This window comes from Polyodon spathula, chromosome 7, assembly GCF_017654505.1.
Source record: "Polyodon spathula isolate WHYD16114869_AA chromosome 7, ASM1765450v1, whole genome shotgun sequence".
Lineage (NCBI taxonomy): Eukaryota > Metazoa > Chordata > Actinopteri > Acipenseriformes > Polyodontidae > Polyodon > Polyodon spathula.
Window position 1 is genome coordinate 30,613,314 of NC_054540.1, and position 26,831 is coordinate 30,640,144.

The 26,831-nt window shown below is 37.7% G+C and overlaps 1 protein-coding gene across 4 annotated transcripts in view; it reads left to right on the forward strand.

Annotated features, from left to right (window-relative positions):
• The window catches only part of LOC121318511 (tubby-related protein 3-like), a 70,155-nt gene that overhangs the window by 20,822 nt on the left and 22,502 nt on the right, over positions 1–26,831 (forward strand). For 3 of the 4 annotated variants that reach the window (XM_041255254.1, XM_041255258.1, XM_041255255.1), the window contains one exon: positions 245–296. In XM_041255254.1, coding sequence (XP_041111188.1) covers positions 245–296 — 52 coding nt within the window. Of the gene's footprint in view, positions 1–244; positions 297–15,690; positions 15,773–26,831 lie in introns of those variants that run through there. The other variant, XM_041255256.1, reaches the window with a different exon arrangement.

Consider the following 26,831-nt stretch of genomic DNA (forward strand, 5'->3'; position numbering starts at 1 on the left):
TGCTATAGTAATGCAGGTGACTTTGAGACTGGATAAAATAGGACAGTCAGACAAAAAACGAAAATGCTATTCAACAGGTTTGAAAATGCATGTCTGGAGATTCAAGAAAGACTTAAAATGGTGAAGAAAAGCGAGCTTATAGAGGGGGAAATTGTATTTTCGGTAAAGCTGGGTTGAGAATAGTTCAACAGACTTGGAGTGAGTTGAGGATTTATCATTGATCTTTTTCCATTTTTCCTTGCAGTGTTCTTGATGATGAAAATTCCAGCATCCGACAGCAGAAACTGGATAAGCAGGTGAGAAACTATCTATCGAAATACACAAATCATCAAATTTCTGGGGAGTGTTTTGTTGTGATAGCAATAAATGTGCAGTACATACTGTATCAGTCTTTTGCTTTTGATACGTCAAGTGAAAAAGAAAATTGTCCTTCAACGGTGTACTGCAGTACTATTTCACATAAGAAGAATGTAGGAAAAGCTTGAGGAATCTTGATGTCCTATTAGTATTCAGTGCACAGCGATGGATCTTGATGTGGGGAGCAGTGACTACTTAATCAGACTTCTTTAAAATAGTTTTGATGAGCCATCCGATTTATATATTATAAAAGCAGCATTCAAACAGAAGGAGTTCTATCTCCTGTACCTCTAACATGAAGGCAAAGACAGTAGTATTACAACAGATACTTGTGAATTGTGGTATGGTTTTCCACGGGTGACTTGCTACAGCCTATACTGATACTGTTTTTATGCTAGGATTTAATTAGGCTGCAAGAGTTCAGTCGAGTTGGACTATTTATCTTCATACCAGAGGACAATAGGCTAGTTCACCTAACTCCAGAATTAACCACAGAGGTAGTTTTGCTGCTTAACTAGTTTAGTACTGAATTCAAGATCCTACAGTAAGTGAGGTAAAATACTCTGAGCAACTACACATGATTGCTTCTTCATTCATTTATAAACAGCTGCTCCCTGCGTCTTGTTTTCTTGCATTTATACTCCAGCACAGATCAAATTAATTTAATACAGGTGTCAAATACTGTTGGTGGTGTTTGTAAAATTAGTTTTTGTACTGTCTGTGTGGAACCGGTACTGTCTACTTTTAGATAGTGACAGAACTAGTCTGGACTAAACTCATGATCTGTAAAGCGATGCTCAGCACTGTAAAGACTTTAAAACAGTGCCCTTATTAGTGGCCACACCATTATAATCACCTTTTTTTAAGGAATAATATAGTTTTATTTTTTTTCCATGAAAACTTTGAAGCACAAATACAAATGCTGGTTACTTTGAGACATAAATTAGGTACTGTGACAGGACAGCATCACTGGCCAGGCTGTTGCAACCAAGAAGGGAGACTCAGACACAGAAGTTGCTGGTTTCAAGCGCTAATGCACACTTTTAATAACAATAAATAAGCAAAACATTAAACGGACACAAACAATACACGCTAAACAAAACAAAACAAAAAAGCACAGGGGCCAAAACAAAAGGTTTTACAAAACTTACGAAAACTTAAACACAGGACGGGACAGCACAACACAGCACAGAGCACAAAAACTACCTGTGATCACCATATTTATACACCTGTGGCTGGAGCCTTATTTAATCATTTAATCATTTATTCAGTTCCTAGCTCAAGCCACATTTCCATGTGTGTACTGGCTTACAGATGTTCACATATCCAGATAACATTCAATCAAGAATAATCGCACAGACTTGGTTTATTTAACGTTTAATGAATCGGAGTATATATTTACTCCTTCAGTTTATTCACATTTAAATGGATCGAGTGATCGCAGATCAACGTTGAATCCTAGGTCGTAGACAATGCAGGCAGTCTGGTATCCTTGCAAACTAACAGCATTAATATTATAAAGCAACATGGTTATAACACATACTTCTAATTACACCCCATGGAATTATGCACAGATAAAAGCAAAATTATGTGGTATCTCTTTACAGGTATGTAGAAAGTAACAAAAGTATTGTGCAGTTGTATTGGGTTCTTTTCTCATACTGGATATCAAAAATACTAGCAAAAGTTTAATTTTTAATTTTTTTTTTTTTTAAGTAGAAAACAATGGATTTTTTAATATAGTCTTTCTAAATTCCAAGATTGAAATAAAGCAATACAGCATCAGCTGTATTTTTTACTGCATTTATGTATCAGAAAGCTAATGTTTTCAAATTAGGAAGACGGTCAGCTGTCGATGACCAAAGCAAGTCGATGTCAATTTCCCCTGGCAGTAGAGCACTGTGGAAGGGGTGTGGGTAATTCACTGACTAGGAGACAGACAGGTGTACTTGAAAACACCACACAGGTGCCCAGTTTTATTTTCAAACAGTTCTTGCTTTTTCCGGCAGAGGGCACTGTTGACCGTGGGCTGCCTATCAACGATGATAGACAGCACCACGGAAATACCACAGCTGGTACGTGAACATCAAGTGCACTCGCAGGTGCTCAAAGAAATAATAATGAAAACAGAAGGTGAAAAGACCAATGGAAAATAAAACAGTAATAAAACTACAAATAAAAGGTGCTGCACTCGGCAGCGTTATCCCGGTCGTCGCTACCTGCACGACCCGGATCACCGTCCTACTCTGTAGGCTAACTAGCCTGTTCTGTCACAATACGCCGGGGTCTGCCCAAGGGTTCCCCGCTCTCTCTGTCTCACTATGAAACTCTTTGTTTCACCTGATTCCCGGTCCTGGATCAGTGCTTCCGCACTCTCGTTGCGTCTAAGTGGGCAGACCTGAGGAAACAACGGAGCGTTAATTTATAGGGCTAACAATCTCCCAAGACGCGCCTCTCAGCCATTCAGAGAGGGGGAAGGTCTACACACCCACTTTCCCACCTCCCCGTGTCACTGCCATGACTCACAGGCGGTTGTTGGACGACTGCCGCCCTCTTCCTGCAGCCCGTGAACACGCCAGCGGAGTCAGCACAGATCTCTCCCTGTTACAAGCACTCTAGATCACTTTGGGTGCCACCTTCACAGCGTACAAAGCAAAGAACATCTTTTACTCTCTTGTTTGCCGATATATTCACAACGTGAGATCTTTGTTGTGGCATTTTCTGGGAAAATTGATCAATGTTCCCTTTATCCTCAGTGTGATCCAATGCTTTTCTCTGTCCTTCTCTGTTAACGGTGATATTATTTAATACTACGCGCCTATGCGTGGTGATGCGTTTTATGTGAAAAATTTTGTGACTAAGAGTTGTAACTGTTTTAAATAGTTGACAACTTTTGTGTATTTTGATTATTGTTTTAAATGTGATTTGCCTGTGTCTTAATTCTATTTTATTGTGTATTTGTTCTTGTTGTCCAATTGACTTGCTGCTACTTGCTTGGCTAGGTCTCACTCGTAAAAGAGGTTTTAATCTCAATGTGACTACCTACTTAAATAAACGATAATAAATTATGTAGGTGTTGTCTGTTGATCTACCGAAAAAAAAAAAAAAAATAGGAAGATATTACGTAGTTGGCAACCAGTTTGGGGTCATACGCGTAGCCTACTAATATATCTGTGCACAGTTTTTGCAAAGGCTTTGTTGGGCACACAAGCCGTCATCTTATATATTATAGTATCCTAATACTAAGTGGGTATTCGGTATCACGTTTTCGAAATACTGATATCCAGAACACGAACGGATTCATTCGGAATACCGTGTTTAGATGGCATGGAATAGCTATTCAAATTTCCCACTATTCCGAATACAACTGGAATCCTGATAGAACAGGACAACTGGAACAGGTGCCCGGATAGCAATATGGGTGCAGTCAATTGCACCCACCACGCGCAGCCTTCTAAAAACCCTGCATTATCTCCTCCCTGTTTGCTCTGGTACTGGGGAATTTAACATGTTCCTCAGCATGTCGCAGCAGCGCGGTTATGAACCTGTCGAGGTGGCGGGACACGGCTGACTGGGTGATCCCCACTGTATCACCTGCTACCTTCTGGAAGGTCCTGGTAGCCAGGATACACATACAGACAGACACTACCAATTGCTCAGACAAGGCATGACTGCTCAGGTTTGTTCTGGCCAGGTCATCATGCAGTATGTGACATAGATGAGTCAGCATGTCTCGGTCAAGATGGTACCTGGACACGACGCTCATTGCTGAGCTCCTCATATGTGTGCCGAGGCCGGCACCCTTTCAGCATATCTTCGCCTATGTCAGCGTTGCTGTTGCTGGATGTGCCTTGCATCATTTGCATCCACACGTCGACGGACACGCTGCATGCTACCCACATTTCCCATTGTTGCCTGTTTGTAGTCAGTGCTGGAATGGTAGTGTTTGTGGAGTTAACGCAGTCCTTTTACAATCCTTATTCTGCACATCAGAAACCTGGTTTTGTGTTTGGCGCGTGCCTTCGAATATACCAGGATCATGCATATTGTCGGCCACTGCTCCCATATTGCGTGATGCATACATTTTATTTCTGCACAGCACAGAATGGATTGCGACACGCAAAAGGACATTTCGAATATGGCAACTTGGCACAATTTCAGCACAACAGCCATTTGCGATACGCATACCCCTCTGCGCGGTGCACAGACCTTTTGAAAATCGGGCCCATTGTTTCTAGTGTTTGAGATAGTAAGGTGAAACATTTATAAATGACCTCAGTTTTTAAAGAGAAATAACCACTTTTATACCTTGTAACAAAATAAATAACAATTCAGATAACTTATCTGAATGGTATTTGATCACAGGCAATTATCTCAAATTATTACACCCTTTCATCTTTTCATAACTACATCTTGCGTTATTCATAAGAGGAAAAAATATTAATTAGTATAGTATATAGTATATAAAAGTGACGCTGTTAAATAAATGTGATTTTATTAAATCTCTTTGATTTTACTTAGAAGAGAACAATGCACACAGCAGAACCAGGGTGAAAATTGAACAAACAATTTTATTCTTGAAAGAGGCGTTTTGGTTTTCTGCATGTGGAGATTAGGCTGGCCCGAGACAGAACTGCAAATGTAGTACTGGCTTGTGTGGTGCTGCACAATATGTATCGAGGCCAGCAAACCCATTCCTTCGGAAAATAATGCAGATGCAAATGAAGAAATCAATTAAATAAATTATCCTTTACTAGCTGGACAAATTATGTGGAATTATATTGTTAAAAAGTTACATTCTTATTGATGAAGTATTATTGGTGAATTAAAATGTATTTATTTATTTATTTACAACATATACATTTCAGAATTCAATAACATTCATATTTATTTAGTTATTTATTTCAATAACAACAAGTACATTTTATTATATGTACATAATTTTTCTTTAAGCTTTTTTTTTTTCTAGTTCTAATTTAATTTCAAGTTCTAATTTTCTTTTTGTTAATATTAAAATATCATCCTCTATTGTCCTCTTCTTTTTTTATCCACTCTTTTTGAGTAATTTGTTCAGTCTGTTGTGTATCTATGAAATAAAATATATTTATATGTTAACAATACGGTTGTCATGTAATATATTTGCTGCTTACGGGGAAAAAAAAGTTGTTCAGTACAATTATCTCATTACAACCGCATTCAAAATAGTTAGCTTTACCTTCAGTAACAATGAAGACATACTCCTGTCCTAAAAAAAAAAAGAAAAAGTACAATAATTTAAAAAATATGTCAACACTAAATTAACTGGTTATTAACGGTGGTGAATTACTTTGCTCAAGTGCTGGATTTCTGTAACATTTCCCTAGGGCTGACTCGCAGTCTCCCTCTATCCCCTCCACGTCTGGCCTCACCTGGAACATCTCCTCCAAGATTTCTGGAGGAGGACCTCCCTCTGTCTGGCGAGCTGAAGCTATTTTCTCTTTTGCTGCAAAACGAAGTATTTAGTCTATTATAATTACTCTAAAATGCTAAACAACAAACAATACATTATTGAGTAAAAAATAATACTTACACCGCTGTGTTAAGTTTTTTAATTTAGTTTTGATTTCCCCAAGAGTCCTGTTTTGTCTGAGGCTAATAAATTGAAACAATAAAGAATAATGTTTTCTATCTAATATGTAAAATATGACTGAAACTCGCTATTTATGCTTTGGTTAATTCGTTCATTTTTTAGGCTATATAATATCCCAATAGTTTTATACTAATTTTATATACTAACATTACACAATACACGTTTTGTATTTTACATAAGTGGTTATATTTTGATTAATTTGACCAGTTATAATTTCTTCTTTTTCCGTAAATACTACAGCTAGTGCTTCCTCCTCCTGGGAAGTCCACCTTCTCGACATTTTGTTTAGTCTGCTCGCATGCTAAAAACCCCATCACTGTATAGTTACCTCCTTAGTTACTGCACATGCTGCTGAAAAATTGGATCAGTGGAGCCTGATCCTAATCTTTTTAATACAACGCCTTTCCAAGATCCGGCTCCAGCGAGCCCCGATCCGATCCTGTTTTTTGATCTTGTTAGTACAACTGGCCCCAGTTCTGTCAGTGAGTCATGCCTCGGTTTAAAATATGTTTTTCAGGTACCATGGTGTTCCTTCAGTCCCTTTTTAGATAAGAATAAACAGCCAACCTATCTTTAAATTAAGGCATCTGTTTATGTCAGTATATTTAGCCTTGCTCGCTAAAACACATTTTTCTGGTACAAAGAAGATCTTGGTACATTATTAGATAAGAATTACAACCGAGGGGCTCCTGCTGCTTTTGCTGATAAGGGACTTTAGCTAGAGGCTCCATCAAGGTTATTACATTAGGTCAGTATTCCTGCGGAATCTTTTCATTTAGGCTAACAAATTCCTGCAATACTATTTCTACTTTAGCAATTTCTATACCAGTACAGAGTTTTATAACATTATAATATCATTGCTCTGAACAGTTACTTGTAACAATGGTCTTCTAATCACAGTGTCCAGTTTGTATCCAGGATATCAGACTGCTCCCAGCAGGATTGAAATGTCTGGTTCTGCTCACAGTGGGTCTGTGAACACCACCACAGGGTCTAGAATCCAGTGTTAAGCATCGCAAGTGTGTGTGACCATTTTAAACACCTGCTATCTGCAAAAAACTTGGCTCACATCTTTACATTCTAATTTTCCCAGATGAGCCACTTAACTGGGTGATCAACTTCGCACCCCATACATTCAATTCTCTTCACATTGTCTGGTTCAACATTCAAATGGGAAAGTGATAATCCTTGTACATCTTTGCATTCAAATATCATTTTGCAATGCTTCACCGTATGCATGCAAGCAGGGCACGTTTTTAGTTCTGCTTGTGGCAGCCTATTTCTGCACTTCTTACATCCACATTTTAAGTTGGGTATGTACCTGTCTTTTCCCCTTTTCAGAGTCTCCCACAGGGATCAATGATTCTGGACTGATAACTATTATGTTCATGCATTTCAGTTTGATTACAGAGGACTGCTTTATTAGGTATCTTCTATCCGAAATATCTGAGTTGGCCAGAATTCACATTTTTTCATATCAATGGGTTTTTAAGCCACATTATCATTTCCATCATCAGTGAGGAAGAGGGATGCTACGATTCAATCGAAAATCTATTTTTCAATCGATTCCATTCCTCATTATATACGACGAGATAAATACTGGATAATCGCTTTTAAATAATTGCATTTTTGTAATGCATGTAGTTAATAACATTTAAGTTTATCAATGAAACTGCACCGAACGCCCTGCCTTGCTATTTACAGTATTTCTGCAAGACAAGCAGTGGCCGTTTTCTTATTTTTCTGCTTCTGTGTCAGCTAGCATCTCATTTGCTGGTCCCATCCTGACTGCCAGCGAATCAGTTCTGAAAATGCTTTGTAAGTATACGCCCTCTTTGTATTTTATATAAACAAAAAGTTTGGCGCCTTGGATTGCGAGCTGGTCGACATGCTTGCAAGCAAACATTTCTGTGGGCGGTACAATCATCGAGATTTTTTCGAACGACTGTGTTTTGTGTGGCCAATGAATCGATTGCTGTTTCGAGGCTTAACTGACAGACCTAGTGGGGAACCCCAAGAAATTAGGTTGGGCCATATACTTCTGCAGCATAAGCCTTCCATTCAAAAGGCACTAGCACCTTATACTAGAGAGAAGGGGTTTTGTGACAGGTCACATACCCTCCCCCTTTAAGCGATACTTCGCTATAATTTCTTGATTACAAACCATGTGAAAGATGCTGCACACACATTACAATTTCTGAGCCGATCCCCTTTGTCACTGTACTAGTCTCTGTCTGTGTCTTAAATACATAGCGTAAATTAGAGCAGACATGTTTCTCAAAGTTCAACGAGGGACATGACTGTGATCCACCGTATTCATAGAGCAGTTAAGTAGGTGTCGGTGGAATACGACAGGCAGTGTCGGTAACTTCATATAGAAGTGCTACTTCGTTCTGTCCTGATCCGACATAGTATCAGTATATAGAAACGAGCCCTTGACTAGCAATAAGGGATACAAAGTACTGCAGTGGTCAATACACAATTTACAGTATGCCATAGTAACCCAAATGATACGTTTCTTCTGAAATAGCGTGTGTGTTTAATTAGAGTTTAGGCAGAGTACAACTAGATCCCTTGTCAGCCTAATCAATACCTCATCAGCAAATACATCACATAATATTTGTTTTACAAATTCCAGTTTTATTTCATAATACATCACACACTAAGGTTCATTATGCTGAATTCCAGATGTAAAAATTAATGTGTATGCCAGGTACCAGATAGTCATATTCAATAAAGCAAAACGGACACAAACGATATTAAAAAAATAAATAAATGTATGAACAAGAAAAACAAACCATATATAGAGGTATATTTGCAAAATGTATGAACAGTAAAATAGAGGTTTTATATACAGTAACACATGTACTTGACCAATTGTTTCTTCAGAAGTTTCTAATTTCTATCCTCAAGAATATGAAAAACAAATGAAAATAATGGTTGATCGTTATTGTACTCGTGGGTATAATAGAGGTGAGGTCATACAAAGTATGGAAAAAGCACTTGCATTAAACAGAGAAGATATTTTCAAAGAAACTACAAAGTTGAATCAAACAATTGAAATAGCATGTGTTACCACCTGTAATACATGATGTACTAGCTCTAAAATTATTAAACAACATTGGCATTTAATTGCTGAGTTTGAAAAGTTAGAAAATATATTTTCTGAACCACCATATATGTTTTACAAATGAGGGAAGAACCTGAGAGGTGAATATACTGTTATATTCAGCCCTAAAGATGGAAAACAAGACATTTCTGATCCGATAAGAGCTATTAGGGGAATAAACCATGCGCACATTGGAACAATATGATTAGATCCAAGACCTTCCACCATCCATTCTCTGGACGGAAATATTAGATTAAGGATTACTTTACGTGTGTCTCTGATTATGTGGCTTATTTGATAAAAGTGTGATTAGACGGGAGGATTTAAATTACCCAGTAGCAAAACATTTTAAGGAAGCTAAACATACAGCATCTATGTTAAGAGTTATAGAAAAAACTAGATGCCCACTAGAGTGGGTAACAAACAAAAATTGCTGCGAAGCTTTCTGGATTTTTACATTGGTTAGTCAGAGCCCTAAGGGACTCAATGAAGAATAGGACTTCAGCTGCTTTTTCCCTAAATTATTTGACAGGTGTGCTTGGAACTGCAATGATTTAATTAATCAGAGGATTTATTTTGGGTATCTGCAGCCATTATTTTTTAATACATTTTGGAAAATAGAATTAAATTACATTTTGAATAAGGTAATATTGAAATGTATGATTATAAATTAAAATACATGTACATGTTTTCAAATATCTGTAATGATTCTTCATGGTATTGTGTGTAAACATCAGGATGACTATTTGAATTGTTAATTGGGATTATAGGATCACTAATTCAGGTCCTGCATTCATGTATTTAATGGTGAGGGTTGTGTCTGTTCACTATTGCTTAATGAAGGCCATCTGGCCAGAACGTTGATGTGTTTTTAACTTTGTTATGGTGTTGCACCTGTACTTGCATCAGTTGTGAATATTGTTGGAATATTCAGGAAACTGATCACAGAGGTAGCTCCCAAAAAAAAGTCAGTGGGCGATGTCAGCTACATGTTTTGGACTTTAATATACAGAAACACAGAAATAGAAGTTATGTAAATAATAACAGATGCAATATAGAGGAAGAATAAACAGCTTTATTTTTTTTAAACGGTAAAACATACATAATTTTTGTGAACAAATAAAACAAAATTGACATTTGTTTTAGTAAACAGTAGCATAAACAAATGCTGATACTTTCTGTAGGATTAGCCATTCACTATCTGTCAATCACTGAAGTGATGAAGTGGATGCCTATTTATTTATTTTTTTTTTAACCAGGCAAGGGTTTTTCATTGGGTCATATGGCTTTAAGTCATGATCACAGGCACCCATCGCTCTCATCAGATAATTGTATTTTTCAATGTGGAATGGATTGTTATAAAATACCTTTGCTCCTCCAGTGACGACACAGGTGTTTTGTAAAAATCCTGCTATGTACTTGGTACTGTAGTCAATACATTTACATTTGAATTATCCAAACAGCAAATCACTGTTTCTAACAAAACATGCCTGAGTTTTTCTTGTACAACTTCCTTTGGTATTCTTCTGTTGGATCGGATAGTCCCAGGCGAAAATCAGGTCACGTTTGTGTGTCTTATATATGTATATATATATATATATATAATATATATATATATATATATATATATATATATATATATATATATTACTATGAGGGACTGTGTTGTATACAAAACATTTATATAATACATATGGTCATATAACTTATATAGGTATAGGAGGGTATACACAATATATATATATGATATTTATATATATATATATATATATATATATATATATATATATATATATACTATATATATATATATATCATACACACACCACAACACATATATACCAGATATAATATATATATATTACATATATATATATGATATATATATATATATATATATAATATCTAATATATATATTATATATATATGTGTATGGTTGTATATAACTACACCTCTGGGAGTGTAAAAGGAATATTAGACACATAAACAATACACACTACACACCAGCTGTATATATATATATATATATATATATATATATATATATATATATATATATATATATATATATATATATAATCTAGAGAGACACACACACACACACCGTATTACTTCAATTTGGCACCGCAGCGTTTATTGATGCTGGAGACCCCTGGTTTAGATTATGTTATTAGTTGTTAGAATTTATACAGTAAAAAAAAAAAAAGAGTAGTTGGTACTGTTTTCTACTGCGCAGCTAATGCTACTGTAGCTTTAACTGGAAGACCTTATGCACTGTGACATGGCTGCTGAACTGTTCTGAGTTAGGCTGTGTCTTGGTACTAGAGAGAGAGAGAGATCATTACCACAGGGTACTTAAGCAAGTGTCTTTGAGCTCTGTATTCTGATGCTGTAACCAACAGCAATAAACCTGTGCCAAGGAAATAAGGAATATTGAAGAGAGAAATCTCATTTGGATGTTGTCTTATACACTTCATGAACCCAGCCAGTATTTTGTAATTGTTTGCTTCTTTTTGCCAAATTCCTATACTGTGCATGCTCACCACTGTTTACCTTCTCTTCCGCTTACTGAGTCAGAAAAAGCTCCCTACTTGAATCGTTTTTATTTATTGGTATTAATTAAGTATACATGGATACAATTATTACTGTTGACTATTTTTCCAACATGGGTAACACTACCTTCCTAAGATTATTTAACTTAAATGAAAATATGTAGTATGAACTGTGTTTGTTTACTGTTTCTCAAACATGGGTAATTCCTCTGCCCTATTTCTAAAACATGGGCAATGTGTATTCCTAATTGTAAAGTAAGTGTTAATAGCATTTCTTCTGCTTTTACATTTTTGTAGCTATTTAAAAGACTAGTTAGAATGTATTACCATAGTTGTTTTTTTCATTGTATAAACAATAGTAGCAGTTTCTGACAACACAATACGACCCGTCAGAATTTATTACTCATTATTATTCACCCATTGTAAAAAAAAATAAAATAAAAACAGCGGTAGCAAATTCTGATGGGGAGGCATATTGTGACGGTCCTCTGAAGAGTACACATAAACTTTACTGGCCTACACCTTTAATTCAACACTCCATCTATTGATTTGATTACTTGCAAAAATGGTATAAAGTAACATTTACTGTAAAAATCCAGAGATTTAATTGTAGGTAAAACACGAAACCCCCTTGTGTAGCTATGCAGTATAGACAGGGCTAAATAGCCCACACTAAGACCCCGTTCACACTACTGGGCTGGACCAGGGCCGCCCCATATTTAGGTCTGCAACCTGTTCACATTTGCTGTTTTAAGGCTCCTTTGTGCGTTCACGTATTGTTTTTATGGAACGATAGCCTGCACTCAGAATGGAAGAGCTACCGGGGTATACAGTAATCCTTTTGTAGCAGATGTTTGTTTAATAGTTTTTTTTTTTTTTTTTTTTTTTAATGCAGCACAGAAGCAATTTTATGGTAATTTTTTTTAAAAATAAACATATTGACTATTTTGACTTACTGTTATGGTGTGTAATGGGGTGCAGTCCAAGCTTAGCCCCGACCCACAATCACGTTATTCTCTCAAGAACACAGGTGTTTAGAACATGGGAAACAGCAAGTTGCTAGTGTTGACAGGTATAAATATTTATTTTCATAAAGGATACTTCACTCAGATTGCACATGACTATCAGGTTGTACACAATGACTGACATTCACAAGACAAACTCATGACTGACCACTTAATAGTACTGTTGATTCCTCCTTAGGAAAGACACAGCATTAAATAATATTAATTAGAAAACAATTGTGTGTGAACAGCCAATCACCTTCCAGATCTAGCAGGCTTCTATTTTGCAAGATGCCCACTGGAATGTTGAAGTGCTTAACTGAATTACATTTTTAAGTCAGTCTGCCCATGAATACCGGCTTTTTCCTTTAACATTCTAATCTCATAACATAAAAAGCTACTTAAACATACTTTCTGACGCTGGTCTAGAGACAAGCAAAATCATGTCTGTAACAGGACACCGTAAGGAAGGCTCAATTCGCATCTACTGGACATCAAATCAACAGGAAAGACATGATTGGTCCACAATTATGTCATCAGCTGGATCCAAACAACACCCTCCCTTAGTCAGCCGGTCAAACTGCCAACCTTGTTTCAGTTCTGTCTGCACCAGCCAATCCACTGCCTGCAAGCTTGAATGACGCCGCTCCTCTAACAACAAGTTTCGAGTCTGACTCAATACTACACGGGTTATTCGACAATTGTATATGTCCAGATAAATTTTACTAAAAAAAGAGTAAGACCCCAATAAATAAACGTTAGCTAAATAATAATAATTTTAATAATAACGTTTTCTCTACGTGTGTCATTTTTCTATTCTAATTAGGTTAGGGACTGAGCGTGAAATATCAGAAGTTCAAGGTAAATATAGGTTTTAAAGTTTTTTTAAAGAGAAAATAAAGAAATAAATTGTTTTATAATAGCGATAGAGACCTCTCGATGCGGGCTCTACCGTGTGGTAGATGCCCTAGCTTACTGCATAACTTGGGACGCATAACTCCAGTCGTGGTCATCTACCACACGGTAGAGCCCGCATCGACGGGCTCTATCGCTATAGAGCTGCGACTTTCTCGAAAACCAAACACCCAACCGTCAAGCATGGTGGTGGGAGTGTGATGGTTTGGGGCTGCTTCAGGACCTGGATGGCTTGCCATCATTGACACAACCATAAATTCTACATTGTATCAGAAGATTCTAGAGGTCAGGCCATCTGACCGTGAGCTGAAGCTGAACTGAAAGTGGGTCATGCAGCAAGACAATGATCCTAAACATACAAGCAGATCTACAAAAGAATGTATGCAGAAGAAGAAATTCTGTGTTTTAGAATGGCCTAATCAAAGTCTGGACCTAAACCCCATCGAAATGTTGTGAGCTGTCCGTGCGTCCGAAGCCCTCAAATGTCACCTAGTTGAAGCAGTTCTTTGAGGATGGGCCAAAGTTCCTCAAAACCAATGTGAAAAACTGACCAACAGTTAAAGGAAATGCTTCGTTGAAGTCATTGCTCCTCAAGGGGGTGCCACCAGTTACTGAATCTGAAGGTTCACATACTTTTACACACATGGATATTGAATGTTGAATCATTTGTGGATAAGTAAATGTAGAAAAAGTATCATGTTTTTGTGTCATTTGTTTAATCGGGTTATCTTTATCTGTTATTAGGACTTAGATTAAGATCTAATAACATTTTAGGTTTGAAATATGTGAAACTCCTAAGGGGTTCACAAACTTTTTCTTGGCACTGTATGGTACATGCATTGATTTAGTTATTATCAAAAAAACAAAAAAAATTCTTACGTGTTTTTGCCCCTCCCCAAATGTAAAACAAAGAAAGCTCCACATCTTAGAAAATCTGTGTTTTTCCGTGTTATCATAAAAAGTCTAATTGGTAATGTGATACGAAAAGGCTGGCCCTAGTATGCTTTGGGTTCATACAATGTCCTTCATCACACAGGTCTGAGTACCTCCTCAACCTGCTGACCCACTATGTCCCTTCCGACTCTGGTCTGCATGTTATCCCCAAGCAAAAGTGCACCAAACTCGGAGGACGCTCGTTTAGCTTCATGGCTCCGACTCTTTGCAACTCTCTCCCAGCTTTGGTGCATGATGCGCCCACCATCACTCGCTTTAAATCAACTCTCAAGACCCACCTGCATTCTTTTGCTTTCCATGCTCCTTAAGCCTGATATTTGCTATTAGCTGCTGTGTTGCTGCTTCTGTTTCATGTATTATGTTACTATCATGTATTATGCACTTTCCACTGTATTTAATCTATTATACTTTTTTTTTTTTTTACTGTATATCATGTATTATGCATTTCTCTGTATTTAAAGTATTATGGATTTTCTTGTTACTGCATCTTGTAAAGTGCTTTGTGATGGTGGTCCACTATGAAAGGTGCTATATAAAATAAAGATTGATTGATATGTAAAGGCCGGCCCTGGTCCCGGATTGCAGGCCCTCTTTTTTGGAGCGTTCACATATGAAAAAAAACAGCCCTGAAGCGGCACCGGACCACCTTAAATCGCAAGTGTGAACGGGGTCTAAATGTTCTGTTGAGTTAATGTAAGTTTATCAATGCAAAGAGTCCAGACGCTTTTCAAAAGTCTTTTAATGGCCCTCCCAGTTGAAGGATTTATTTCAACAGACCCCTGTTTGTAGTGTAGAATAATTAAAAACAGGCAGAAATTCATAAACAGTGTGACAAGAAAAAAACTACAAATGGAAATAGAAAACAAAGCATTCAAACAAAGCTTAAAAGAAGACCCTCTTCATTTATTCCCTATTTAATGTCTGTGTTGTGTTTTGTGCTGTGCTCTCGTGCTCCCCTGCTATCTCTGCCAGCAGTGGTACTGTCTCAGTCAAGCTCTATCACGTAGCTACTGTTGCTGTGTGCTGTTGAGTAGCACTGTTGAATACCGGGTAGAAGCTCATCCTACAACCCTCTTACATACACGCACGCAGTCTTACTTTTTTTTTTTTTTTTTTTTTTTTTTTGCATTATCAAGACGTGTTTGTCAGGAGCTGCATTAGGAATAAAAACAACAATGCAGGGTTTAGTGGGCTAGAAGCAAGCTTCCCTATCCAAACTTGCATATCTCCTTAACGATGTCCATTGAAAAGGTTAGTCTTTTTTTTCATTTATTATTTGAATATTTTATAGTTTGACAGACTAGCCTTTTTCTTAAGGGGGATTCATGCAGGGCAATCTTTTTGGAACATGTTTGCTTTCCCCTTCCAAAAAGGTCCTTTTCTCAGTACCGGGTGACCAGCTTTAAAACCTGTTTATCGAGCTATGAGAGCCTTGAACTACAGGGACTTGAAGGTCTGTAACCTTAAGGGATCTTTCCTGTTAGGCAAAATGTATAATTCTAGCTGACACAATTAAACACATGCTTCTGTATTGCTATGTTACTGGGGAGAGTACATTGACTCAAGCACAGCTTGTTTTTTAGGAAATTGATAGGAATGTTTTCAGGAGGATTTTTTTTTTTTTGGGGGGGTTCAGGTTTTTTCTGGAGTTTGTTCCCAAAAGGAATGTACATACGCACACAAGTTTGTATTGTTATCTTTTATTGAAACATTACAATGACTCATTTTATATCATAGTTTACAAACTTTGGCAAACAGTGGATGAATCACAATTATGGGTGCACAAAAGTAAACCCCTACGCTTGCTGGTGTTACAGTGTTACAGCATAGAGGGGTGAGGAAGCAAACCGGGCAAGCACTGTCCCCTGGATGTTCTGTTAATGACTGATGCATTGCTGTATGCCATAGAACCTCAGGGCGGGGGGGGGATTCGTATCTTTGAAGCAAAGCAGATTTTAGACTATTCTCCACATTGAGTTTTTAAACCACTTTTCACAATCCGAAAAACTCTGTCATGCCTTTGAGTGGAGTCACATTGAGGCATTGATTTGAAATATGGGTGCGGATTGAGGCAATGCAGAATCGGGGGGGGGGGTTGAGCTACATTGTACATTTGACTTAGTTATCTAGACTCAGTCAATCAGTACATTTACATGCAGGCTAATATTCAGTTATTTTTCAAAATACTCGTTATTCAGAATAAGTATTCCAGTAATGTCATCAGCATATTCAGAGTAATGTAATAAATATTCTGAATAAGATTAGTCAGAATAATATATGTGGAATATTAAACTATCTTGTGGAATATTAGTTCATGTAAACATATTCCAAATACTTTATTTTCTCTATCCCTGTGTGAGATGATGATCTCTGAAGTTTTTTTTTTTTTTTTTTTAACTTTATCATACAGATTTATTTAAAATAATGAAAGTTTATTTATAGCAGCTATAAAGTAGTTTGTTTTTTTTCGTTTTTTTTTTTTTGCTGTTAGGTTATAGCTTACAGTTTAAAATAAATGTTTACTTTGGCTTAAATGTTGTTCATTAGTTACATATAAACAGTGGAGGTTTATAGTATAAATATGATGTGGTTGTGCAAAAATGAAAGAAGGTATTTTTTTGTAAAATAGTGTGTGCTATGTATCATAGGACATAGGACAGGGAGATTGAACTTCCCTCCCTGACTGATTGAAAAGGAATCTGCAGCAGGTAGCCAGGTGACAATTGCATAATTGATGATCAGTTAACACTGGTCATCTGCCTTTAAAAAGAGCCTGGAAAGCCAAGCCCTTTGTTCGTCATTGTCTGTTCTTGTGTGTGGCGTTGTTCTGCCAGCGTGGAGGTGGAGGTGAACATAAGAAAGTTTACAAACGAGAGGAGGCTATTCGGCCCATCTTGCTCGTTTGGTTGTTAGTAGCTTATTGATCCCAGAATCTCATCAAGCAACTTCTTGAAGGATCACAGGGTGTCAGCATCAACATCATTACTGAGGAGTTGTTTCCAGACCCTCACAATTCTCTTTCTGTGTCTTTTTTCATGTTGAAAAAGTCCCTTGGGTTGACATTGTCAGTGCCTTTTAGAATTTTGAATGCTTGAAGTCTCGTAGTCTTTGTTCAAGACTGAATAGATTCTATTATTTAAGCCTGTCTGCATATGACATGCCTTTTAAACCAGGAATAATTCTGGTCGATCTTTGCACTCTTTCTAGAGGAGCAATATCCTTTTTGTAGTGAGGTGACCAGAACTGAACACAATATACTAGATGAGGTCTTACTAATGCATTGTAAAGTTGTGACATTACTTCCCTTGATTTAAATTCAACACTTTTTCACAGAGCATCTTGTCTGACATTCTGCGTCAATATAAACTCCTTTTTCATAGATTCCTTCTTCAATTTCAGTATCTCCCATGTGATATTTATAATGCACATTTTTATTGCCTGCGTGCAGTACCTTACACTTTTCTCTATTATTAAATGTCATTTGCCATGTGTCTGCCCAGTTCTGAATGCTGTCTGGACAAATTTTTTAATGACCATTGCTCCTGCAACAATGTTTGCCACTCCTCCTATTTTTGTGTCGTCTGCAAATTTAATAAGTTTGCTTACTATACCAGAATCTAAGTCATTAACGTAGATTAGGAATAGCAGAGAACCTAATACCCCACTGGTTACCTCACTCCATTTGAGGTTTCTCCTCTATCAGTACTTTTCTGTTTTCTACATGTTAACCACTCCCTAATCCATGTGCAATCATTTCCTTGAATCCCTACTGCGATCAGTTTGAGAATTCATCTTTTATGCAGGACTTTGTCAAAAGCTTTTTGGAAATCTAAATAAACCATGGCATATGCTTTGCAGTTATCCATTGTTGATGTTGCATCCTCAAAAAAAAATTATGCAGGTTAGTTAGACACGATCTCCCTTTCCTAAAACCATGTTGACTCTCTCCCAGGATACTGTTACAATATAGGTAATTTTCCATTTTGGATCTTATTATAGTTTCCATGTGTACATATAATAGAAGGAAGACTCAGAAGAAGACGACTGCACAGACTCAGATTCACGTCTGTGTGTAAGCAGGGTAATCTATCGGGTTATCACTAAGTGTAGACCAGGATGACTGTCTTCAAAATTTAGGGATTAATTTAGGGGAATTTTTATCTGACAAAAGTTTAGATGATGCAGGGAGAATTGTTCCTGAAGCGGGACCTTGTAACCATGTACACTGTGTTTGTGTGTGTGTGTGTTCTAGTGCAATAGGGATACCATTGCTGGTACCGTAGTGACAACCACTGCAACTTAATACAACCCCTATGTTTGTAAATAAAACCTGGACACCTGAGCGGCGTTTCAACATCAAACTCTGTGTCTCTCAGCAGATACCCACACCGTGACAGGATGCCCTGTCACAAGCACATTTACAAAGATTAATGTTATAAAAAATACCATATTTATAGTTTGCCTTGCTTTGTATTTTGATCTACTAGTTACTTCCGCAGTAGACAGTTTATTGGAAAGAATAAAATTGAGACTCAATGATGCTGAGATGGTCTGTAGTGTTTATTATAATTAAAAACAAATTATAATGTGGATGCATCAAAATACTGTAAAACCAGTCTTGCTTTGTTGTTGTCATTTCACATGCCCAATGTGTGTAGTATTCTGGAAATGTATGTCTGCATGTACAGTAGAACACTAAATTCAACTTGCATGTAAACAGATTATTCAGAATACTTCAGTTATGTTGTGCATGTTAATACACTGATTGATCTCCTAGATGGTGTTGCAACTGTACACATGCAAGCCATTTCACACTCAAAGATGCATCAAATTTACGCTGTAATCAAAACTACCACAGGGTGTTTGTAATGTGGATTAATGTGCACTGTTGAGACCACCAAGGTAATTGATTTCACCTGTTGTGACAAGTCTGATTCAAACCCTGGTCTCTGGAGCTGGAAGCCTTGAAATGATTGGCTCCCTGCACCAGCTAGCCCCAGAATTGATCTTCTACAATGGAATTTGTCAGTGCTGGGATAATATATAAATAAATAAATAAAGATTTTGCATGGATAAAGATCAGGGCAAAATAAGATCTCTCCCCCTTCATTGCTGAGTATCTAGCGTATGCTGCACAGGTGGGTCACATGATCTAATTTCTCTGTTTTATTATTCAGAATGGATCGAAAGTGGAGATTTTTAAGAAGACTTTGGAGTGCAGTCAATCTATAGGGGACCATGTCTGCATTTTTATTATTAAAATCACTTAAGTGGTGGATCAAGCAAGAGCTCTTTAGTTTAATTTTGGAAAAAATATTCTGATAGCATTTAACTATACAAGGGAATCTACTAAGGGCTTTATTCTGCTTATAATGTTCAGATTTCATGAACTGATTTCTTTGCTTTCAGCAAAGTACAGGGAGTAAACTGTTCACAATAATTTCAACTGGTATCCCTAAGGCTTATTACAATACTAAGAATTAGATCGTTTACTCTTGTCACTAACCTCCTGTGACAGAGAGTGAATGCATCAGAGTCAAAAATCTCCCTCCCAACCTGTGAGGGCACGGTATAACAGGAACAGTGTGCCCCGGACTGGATGGTTTGACAGTTCATTCCAGAGTCAGTCGGAAGTTGGTCATCCAAAAAGGGGGCGAAGCCACAATACTAGAAGTCAGTGCCTTAGGTGATGTGTCAGTTATAGATTGGAGGAGTCATGATTGCACTCGTTCCCAAAGGGGGCGTGACTGAAGGTATATCCGGGTGTGTGGCCGAGCGATCTGTTACATTGTTATGGCTATGGACAGACCTGTAAAAGGAGTACAGAGATAAGGTAACTGTGAGTGCTGTATTTTGTTTATAACTGTTTATTTGTAATTATTAGACTGCTGAAAACCCGGGAGCTGTCGCTGTCAAGCCAGCATTAAAACCCTGATTACAACTACTGCACCGATTCACTAATCACTGTGTATTCACCACCAGCACGGGAGTACTGTGAAAGTTCACAGAGCTGTGCCTGGACATTTGCCTTTGTTTACTATTGTTTCGGGACCAAAATCCAGTATTATTTCACTGTGCAATCTACTCATTGCTGTGTAGTTGCCAGCGCTATTATTGAACGTTGCAAAACCGGGAAAAAAATAAAAATAAAATAACTGTTTGCATCGTGAACTCTGTCTGTTTGTTATTATTGGAGCACTGCATCACCTCTACACCTGCGCACTACAAACCACTTTGCCACACCTCCTTATAGCTAAAATATATATATATATATATATATATATATATATATATATATATATATATATATATATATATATATATATATATATATATATATATAAACCTTAGTATCTGTTTTAATACATTTGTCTATTGTTTAGCCTTCTGTGAACTCAGAAAATAGTTACTGGTTTGTCACAATGTCGTAATGTTTTCTCAGCAGCAGTGTAGCAGGGTGGTAGAAAGCCCTGCACATGAAAAGTGGGCAGAGCAAAGCCCTGCTGTTTAAATGTATGGTTTATTTATTTTTAGAACTGGGTCTCCCCAATCGGCCATGTCTCATTTTGTATTGTTTTATGATTTTTTTATGTGTATATATATGACGTTGTAGCCATGCATTTGTTATTGTTTTGTTTTTATTTTAAATGTGTTCTGGCAAAGGCGAGGTAGGCAGCTCGTCCTCTGCCAGGAATAATTTAAAAACAGTGCATAAGGTGGCCCCGAATTAAGTGATTTAATTTGTTGCTAATCGGGAGATGTATATAAACCTGCAGCTCTCTGCACTCAGAGGAGAGAACGGAGCGAGAGAAAGAGAGGAGAGGACAAAACAAAGTAGGATCAGTGAAGGCTACTGCCCAGCCTGACTAGCTTGTGAGATTTATATTTTGTGTTTGTGATTTTTGTTTTTTTGTTTAAATCTTTTATTTCGCTCTGTGAGCAAAGTGTTTTTTGTGTAAATATTTTATTTTGTTATTTAAATAAAAGGCTTGCAGCGTCTTTTTGTCCTGCAGTACTGCCTGCATGTTTGTTTCCTGCATTCTGGCCTGACATCACCGCATCGGCCATTCCTGTCACAAGCAGGAACACATCTTTGCCACTACAAGCCAAAACGTCTTCAGCTACCACTTGCAGGAGTAAGAGGTTCTGAGTAGAGAGGTCATTGCCGTAATTTTTTCTAACTATATATATATATATATATATATATATATATATATATATATATATTATATATTTTCCCCTTATGGCAGGATTTCCATTATATATGAGGTGTATGGTATACTTAAGTGCAGCTTAGAGGTGTATCATAAGTCACAACCTACATGAATACTAACTTTTTTTTTTTCTTTGCAGCTGTCAGCAAAAGCTGTTACTGTCGTGCTTTTTCGGTTCGTGAAAACAATAACTGCTAATAACAAGTGTATAGTTTATACCTAATTGATACATTGATAATTTAGAATACAGGGTGCTCGTGCAACATTGTTGTTTTGCATTGTTTTGAGTTCTACTTAAATGCTGCCATTATTTAACAATGGCAGCATTTAAGTGCATCACATTATTTTAAAATACAGTATAGTGTAAAAGTCAATGTAACAGTACAAAAGATTGGAGGTGGTCCAAGGTCTGCGTTGTATTGATTTTATATTCTAACAATTTAACTAAACACCCTTTAAAAAAAAAAAAAAAAAAAAAAAAAAAAAAAAAAAAAAACTGTCATTAGTCTTCTTCAAGTATCCCACAATCTACTGCATAAGAAATGGTTAACTGATGTAATGATTTTTTTTTTTGACTGATTACCTAGAAAACTAGATCATCTGCTTGTTTTTTAATATTATTATGATTTCCATTACATGAGAGTAGATGTTAAAACTTCATACTGGCTTGAACTCGGCTCTCGCTAAGACAACCACCAACTAAGATGTAGATTTACAGTAAACTAATGTGATCTATCTGCATCTCCATCCATTTGAGTTTCTTTCCATCTGTTGATGGTGGCTCCAGGGATCAGCTTATTTTGCTTCCCAGCGCATCAGCATACACAACGGCTACGTTGCTGGCTCCGGGGATCATCCACGGTGCGGTCTCTCCAGCGCATCAGCATGACAACCGTCTGGATTGAGCTAAGTAGGGTACATCTCTGGAGTCTTCAAGTGGGCACCTTCTGTCCTCGGTGTTTGGTCGACTAGCCCACAACACCTCAAGAGGGCTCAGCGGTGATTCTGGCGTCCCAGCATCACCCTCCCTCCGCCCCCCACTCAACTCAGCCAAGCTTGCTTACCCGTACAGCAGCGTTGCTTTTGTTCTATTGTGCTTGAGAGAATCCAGAATCATTCCATCTCAACCACAGCCAGTTGCTGCTCTTTTCTGCTGCTTCAAATAAGTTCTCCACTGTGCGACGCAACTCTTGGTCTCTGAACCCGACATCTCTGAGGAACTTGGTTGTTGTGCCACAAATCCTTGACAACCCGCCTCCACTGGGTTAGCTCCATCCTTGCTGTTCCACTTCAGCAGCTAGTTGAGCATACGGAAGTTTCTTCCTCTCATACGCCTCATCTGCAGCATCTTCCCATGGCACCTTTAACTCTACCAGATGAACAAGGCATGCTGATCCAGACCACAAGACAGTTGACCAACATCTGCCATTATCTACCAGTCTCTAGCAGCTTCCAGTTGTCCTGGGCGAGGCTTGGTTTTAACACCTTTTCTTGGTGGTTGCTCTCCTGGATTGAGGAATATTGTCTTTTGTGTGTAATGCTTTGATGGAACTGGTGGCAGCTTATTGGTCAGGTTATGCTTGTCTTCCAATGCTAAGGCCAAGCATCGCAACACCTGGTCATGGCGCCAAGCAAACCATCCTTGGCTAAGACAAACCTTACATCCTGTCAAAATGTGCCATAATGTTACAGGTGATGAACACAAAGGACATGAGGGATCCTCACCCACCCAGAGATTTAGGTTCTGTGGTTATGGGAGAACATCATATGTTGATCTGATGAGGAAACTCATCCTGCTCTGTTCCATTGTCCATAGGTCTTGCCAGCAGTTCCACACTCTCCCATCTCATCCATTCTCCCTGTTTGGCCTGGGAAACGGCCTTTACACACCTGATCCTCTCCTCCTGCTTTTGCACCTCGTTGACTACCAGCTTCCTCTGTTGAGCTGGGGTTGCCTTGTGCCATGTAGGAGGAGCTGAACTGAGACCAAAACCTCCTCTTTCATGGTGAACTTGCCCTATGATATCAACGATCTGAAGGGCAACCTTAGCATCTTTCACAACTTTCTTTGCTGCCCATTTTCTTCCATTTTTCAACACAGGAGCTGCCTCCCTTACTCATTTGTCCCATGAATCTACTAATGTCATTTCCAGTCGGACTTTAGCGCATTTAAACTTCTCTGTTAGAGCAGAGACTGGTAGCTGCAGTATTCCTTTACTATAAAGTCCCACTCTCTGAGGCAGCGTGGAACTCCCAACCATTTCCTGACATGAACTGATTAACGCTTACAGCTTCTCAACTGTGGTCAAGGAAACCTCGTACACAGTCAGTGTACACAGCAGGCTTAGCAGTAAACCAAACTGAAAGCACCAAAGTTTCAGTTTACCCTGTAAAGCACTGCTGTTATGCTCTTCAATCCTTTCACTGCTTGTTGTCTAACTTCTCCCACATGAACTGTGTCCTTTAGATCCCCGTCGTACCATCTACCAAGACTTTTCACTGGCTTCTCAGACACTGTTAGTATTGCCTCACCATTAGAACAAGTAGAACCTTTTATCTACTACTTTACCTTTAATTATAGAGATGCTCCTTGATTTTGTGGGCTTGATCTGCATTCATGCCCATTCAGTGTTATTGGTTAATTTACCCAATAACAGATTAGTGCAGGCTACTGTTTTAGTCATTGTTGTCATGTCATCCATGCATGCTCAAATTGGTGGTAGTCGCATTCCCGAAGCCAGGCGCTCTCCTCCCACTACTCATTTTGATGCCCTAATAATTACTTCCATTGCCATGGTATAAGCCAGTGGAGACATGGTACATCTTGCCATTATTCCAACTTCTGGGCATTGCCATGTGGTGCTGAATTCTGTAATTGAAAAACTAAATTGCAAATCTCCAAAGTAGGCTTTCACTAAATTTGTAATTGTCATCAGTACGCTGAAAAAATCAAATGGTTTATCAAAATCATTAGGCCCTGGAGATGATGACGCCCTTGCTTTTTTCACAGCTTGCTCTACTTCTTTCCACTTAGGTGCACAGTCCTCCATTTGGTATTCTGGTGGATTGAAAGGTGGATTGTCTGAAGGAACTGAAATAGCCTCCTGCCTTTTTGAATCTGTATGCGTTTCCTTCAAATATTTCTCCAGCTCAAACTTAGATGCTTTTAATGTGCCATTTTTCTCACGTGGTGAATATCTTCCTTACAAATTTGAATGGATCTTTATGAAAGTTAGTTCTCGCACGCTCCTTCTTTTTGAAGCGTTTCCGTAGGCACTCAGCTCTGCGCAATGTTGCAAGCTTATCTTTTGACCCTTTGTAACAGATTGAGTCCCTTCTGACTTTGTTCTGCTCTTCTCCATTGCTTCATCAGCACAATATTTACATATTTTCAGTGCTGATCTTTTCAAAATTACATAAAAGGCAGCCCTTTTAGAGAGAGACTCGAAAAAGGGGGGAGCTATTTCAAGGGCTTGAGATGCTTTTGTCTTTCATGGCTGCTTTGACACCAACACTGGCATGCTGATGTTACCATGGGAACCTTGTTTTTTTCATCTCAAACCAAGAATGTCTACAGCCACACTTTCATGAGGGAAGATGAAACCAATTATCTGATTTAAAATCTAATCAGTTTTCACCCTGATGATTTAATTGGTGAAAGAGATCAAAACCCCTAGAGTGAGTGAGAATTTGAATGTAAAAATAGTCTCTGGATTTAAGTAAATGCTATTTATTTATTTATTTATTTACTAGGCAGATGCCTAAGGTGACTTACAGGTGTTACAGGGCAGTACAGGTTTACAATGCAAGCTTGATATTTAAATGCAGTGTATTTTACAGTAAGTGCAATAGTACGACTAAAATACAATATGAACTAGGGTGTAACAAGTTACATCTACAATTACATATTCGTAGTGCAAGGATAGTGCATTAGGTGAGGGTCAGGTGGCTGATTGGAGTATTTGGTGCTGAGGTCAGACAAGTCCAGTCTAAACAGGTGGATCTTGATAATAGTACCCTATTGGCTAAAACAAATGGTGTTTCTTAATTTCAAGACATAACTTATTATATAGGTTGATTTAAGATTTTGACATATAAAATACTCAATAATACAGTACAATATACAGAATTCACCTAATTAGCACTATATGTTTTTATATGACAGAAGCACTGTTTGTGATTTTAGTGCTTAAAAAAAGGGCTGGATGTGCTTTTGTTTCTGTGCCCAGTCCTGGTTTGTTTTTATTGTTATAAGGACCAAGTTTTCATAAGATGTTTTTTCATATTTTATTTCCTCTTTGGTGTAGACCATTTTCCTGCCTCAAGAGTCAAAGGTGATGATGTGTTACAGGTACTATAAGCTCATCTTGAGCACTTATACATGGGAACTGTGTCAGATCAGGTAGGGTCCTATTACTGTAACACAGGAAGTAAATGGCTGCCATATGGAGGTTGTGTAAGTTGTACCACTTCAATCACTCTATCATCGATACAGACCTCACATTTTTTCATGTATCCATTTTACATTTACAGACCATTCATTCAGAGAAGCCAGTCACCTTAAATTAGGTTCTCCCAGGAATGCTTTGTTTTTGTTCTCAAAACCAAACAATTTCTAGTTAAACCTGTAAATGTTACCCTACTGAATTTAATGATTAAGAATACTTGCATTACAGAGCGTGTTCTTAATCTGAAAATGCATAAAACACAAACCTGTATTTAACAAGTTTTAAATGGTTAGGTCTTGAAAATTCTAACTGACAGAGCAGCTAAAGGTTTTAAATGGTTTTGATGTGAAGAATCATGTAACCGAGAAGAAATAAAACAGGTAAACTCCAGTCGCCATAAAAAATAGTAACTCATTACAAAGACCAAAGCCACTCCTGCTTGCGATAAGCTTTCCCAAGTCGACATTATTAGAGTATGCCTCCTGAGAAACCAGTCCTTCAATTAGCACTATTATGGGAAACAAAAGTGGAGAAATTGCGATATTCTATTGGATTTAACCCTCAACAAATAGAGAAAGTCTGTACTGAAAAGCAGGAATGCCTGTAAAGTGCTTTTACATTAGGTTAATGATTGTACTTTTGTGTACT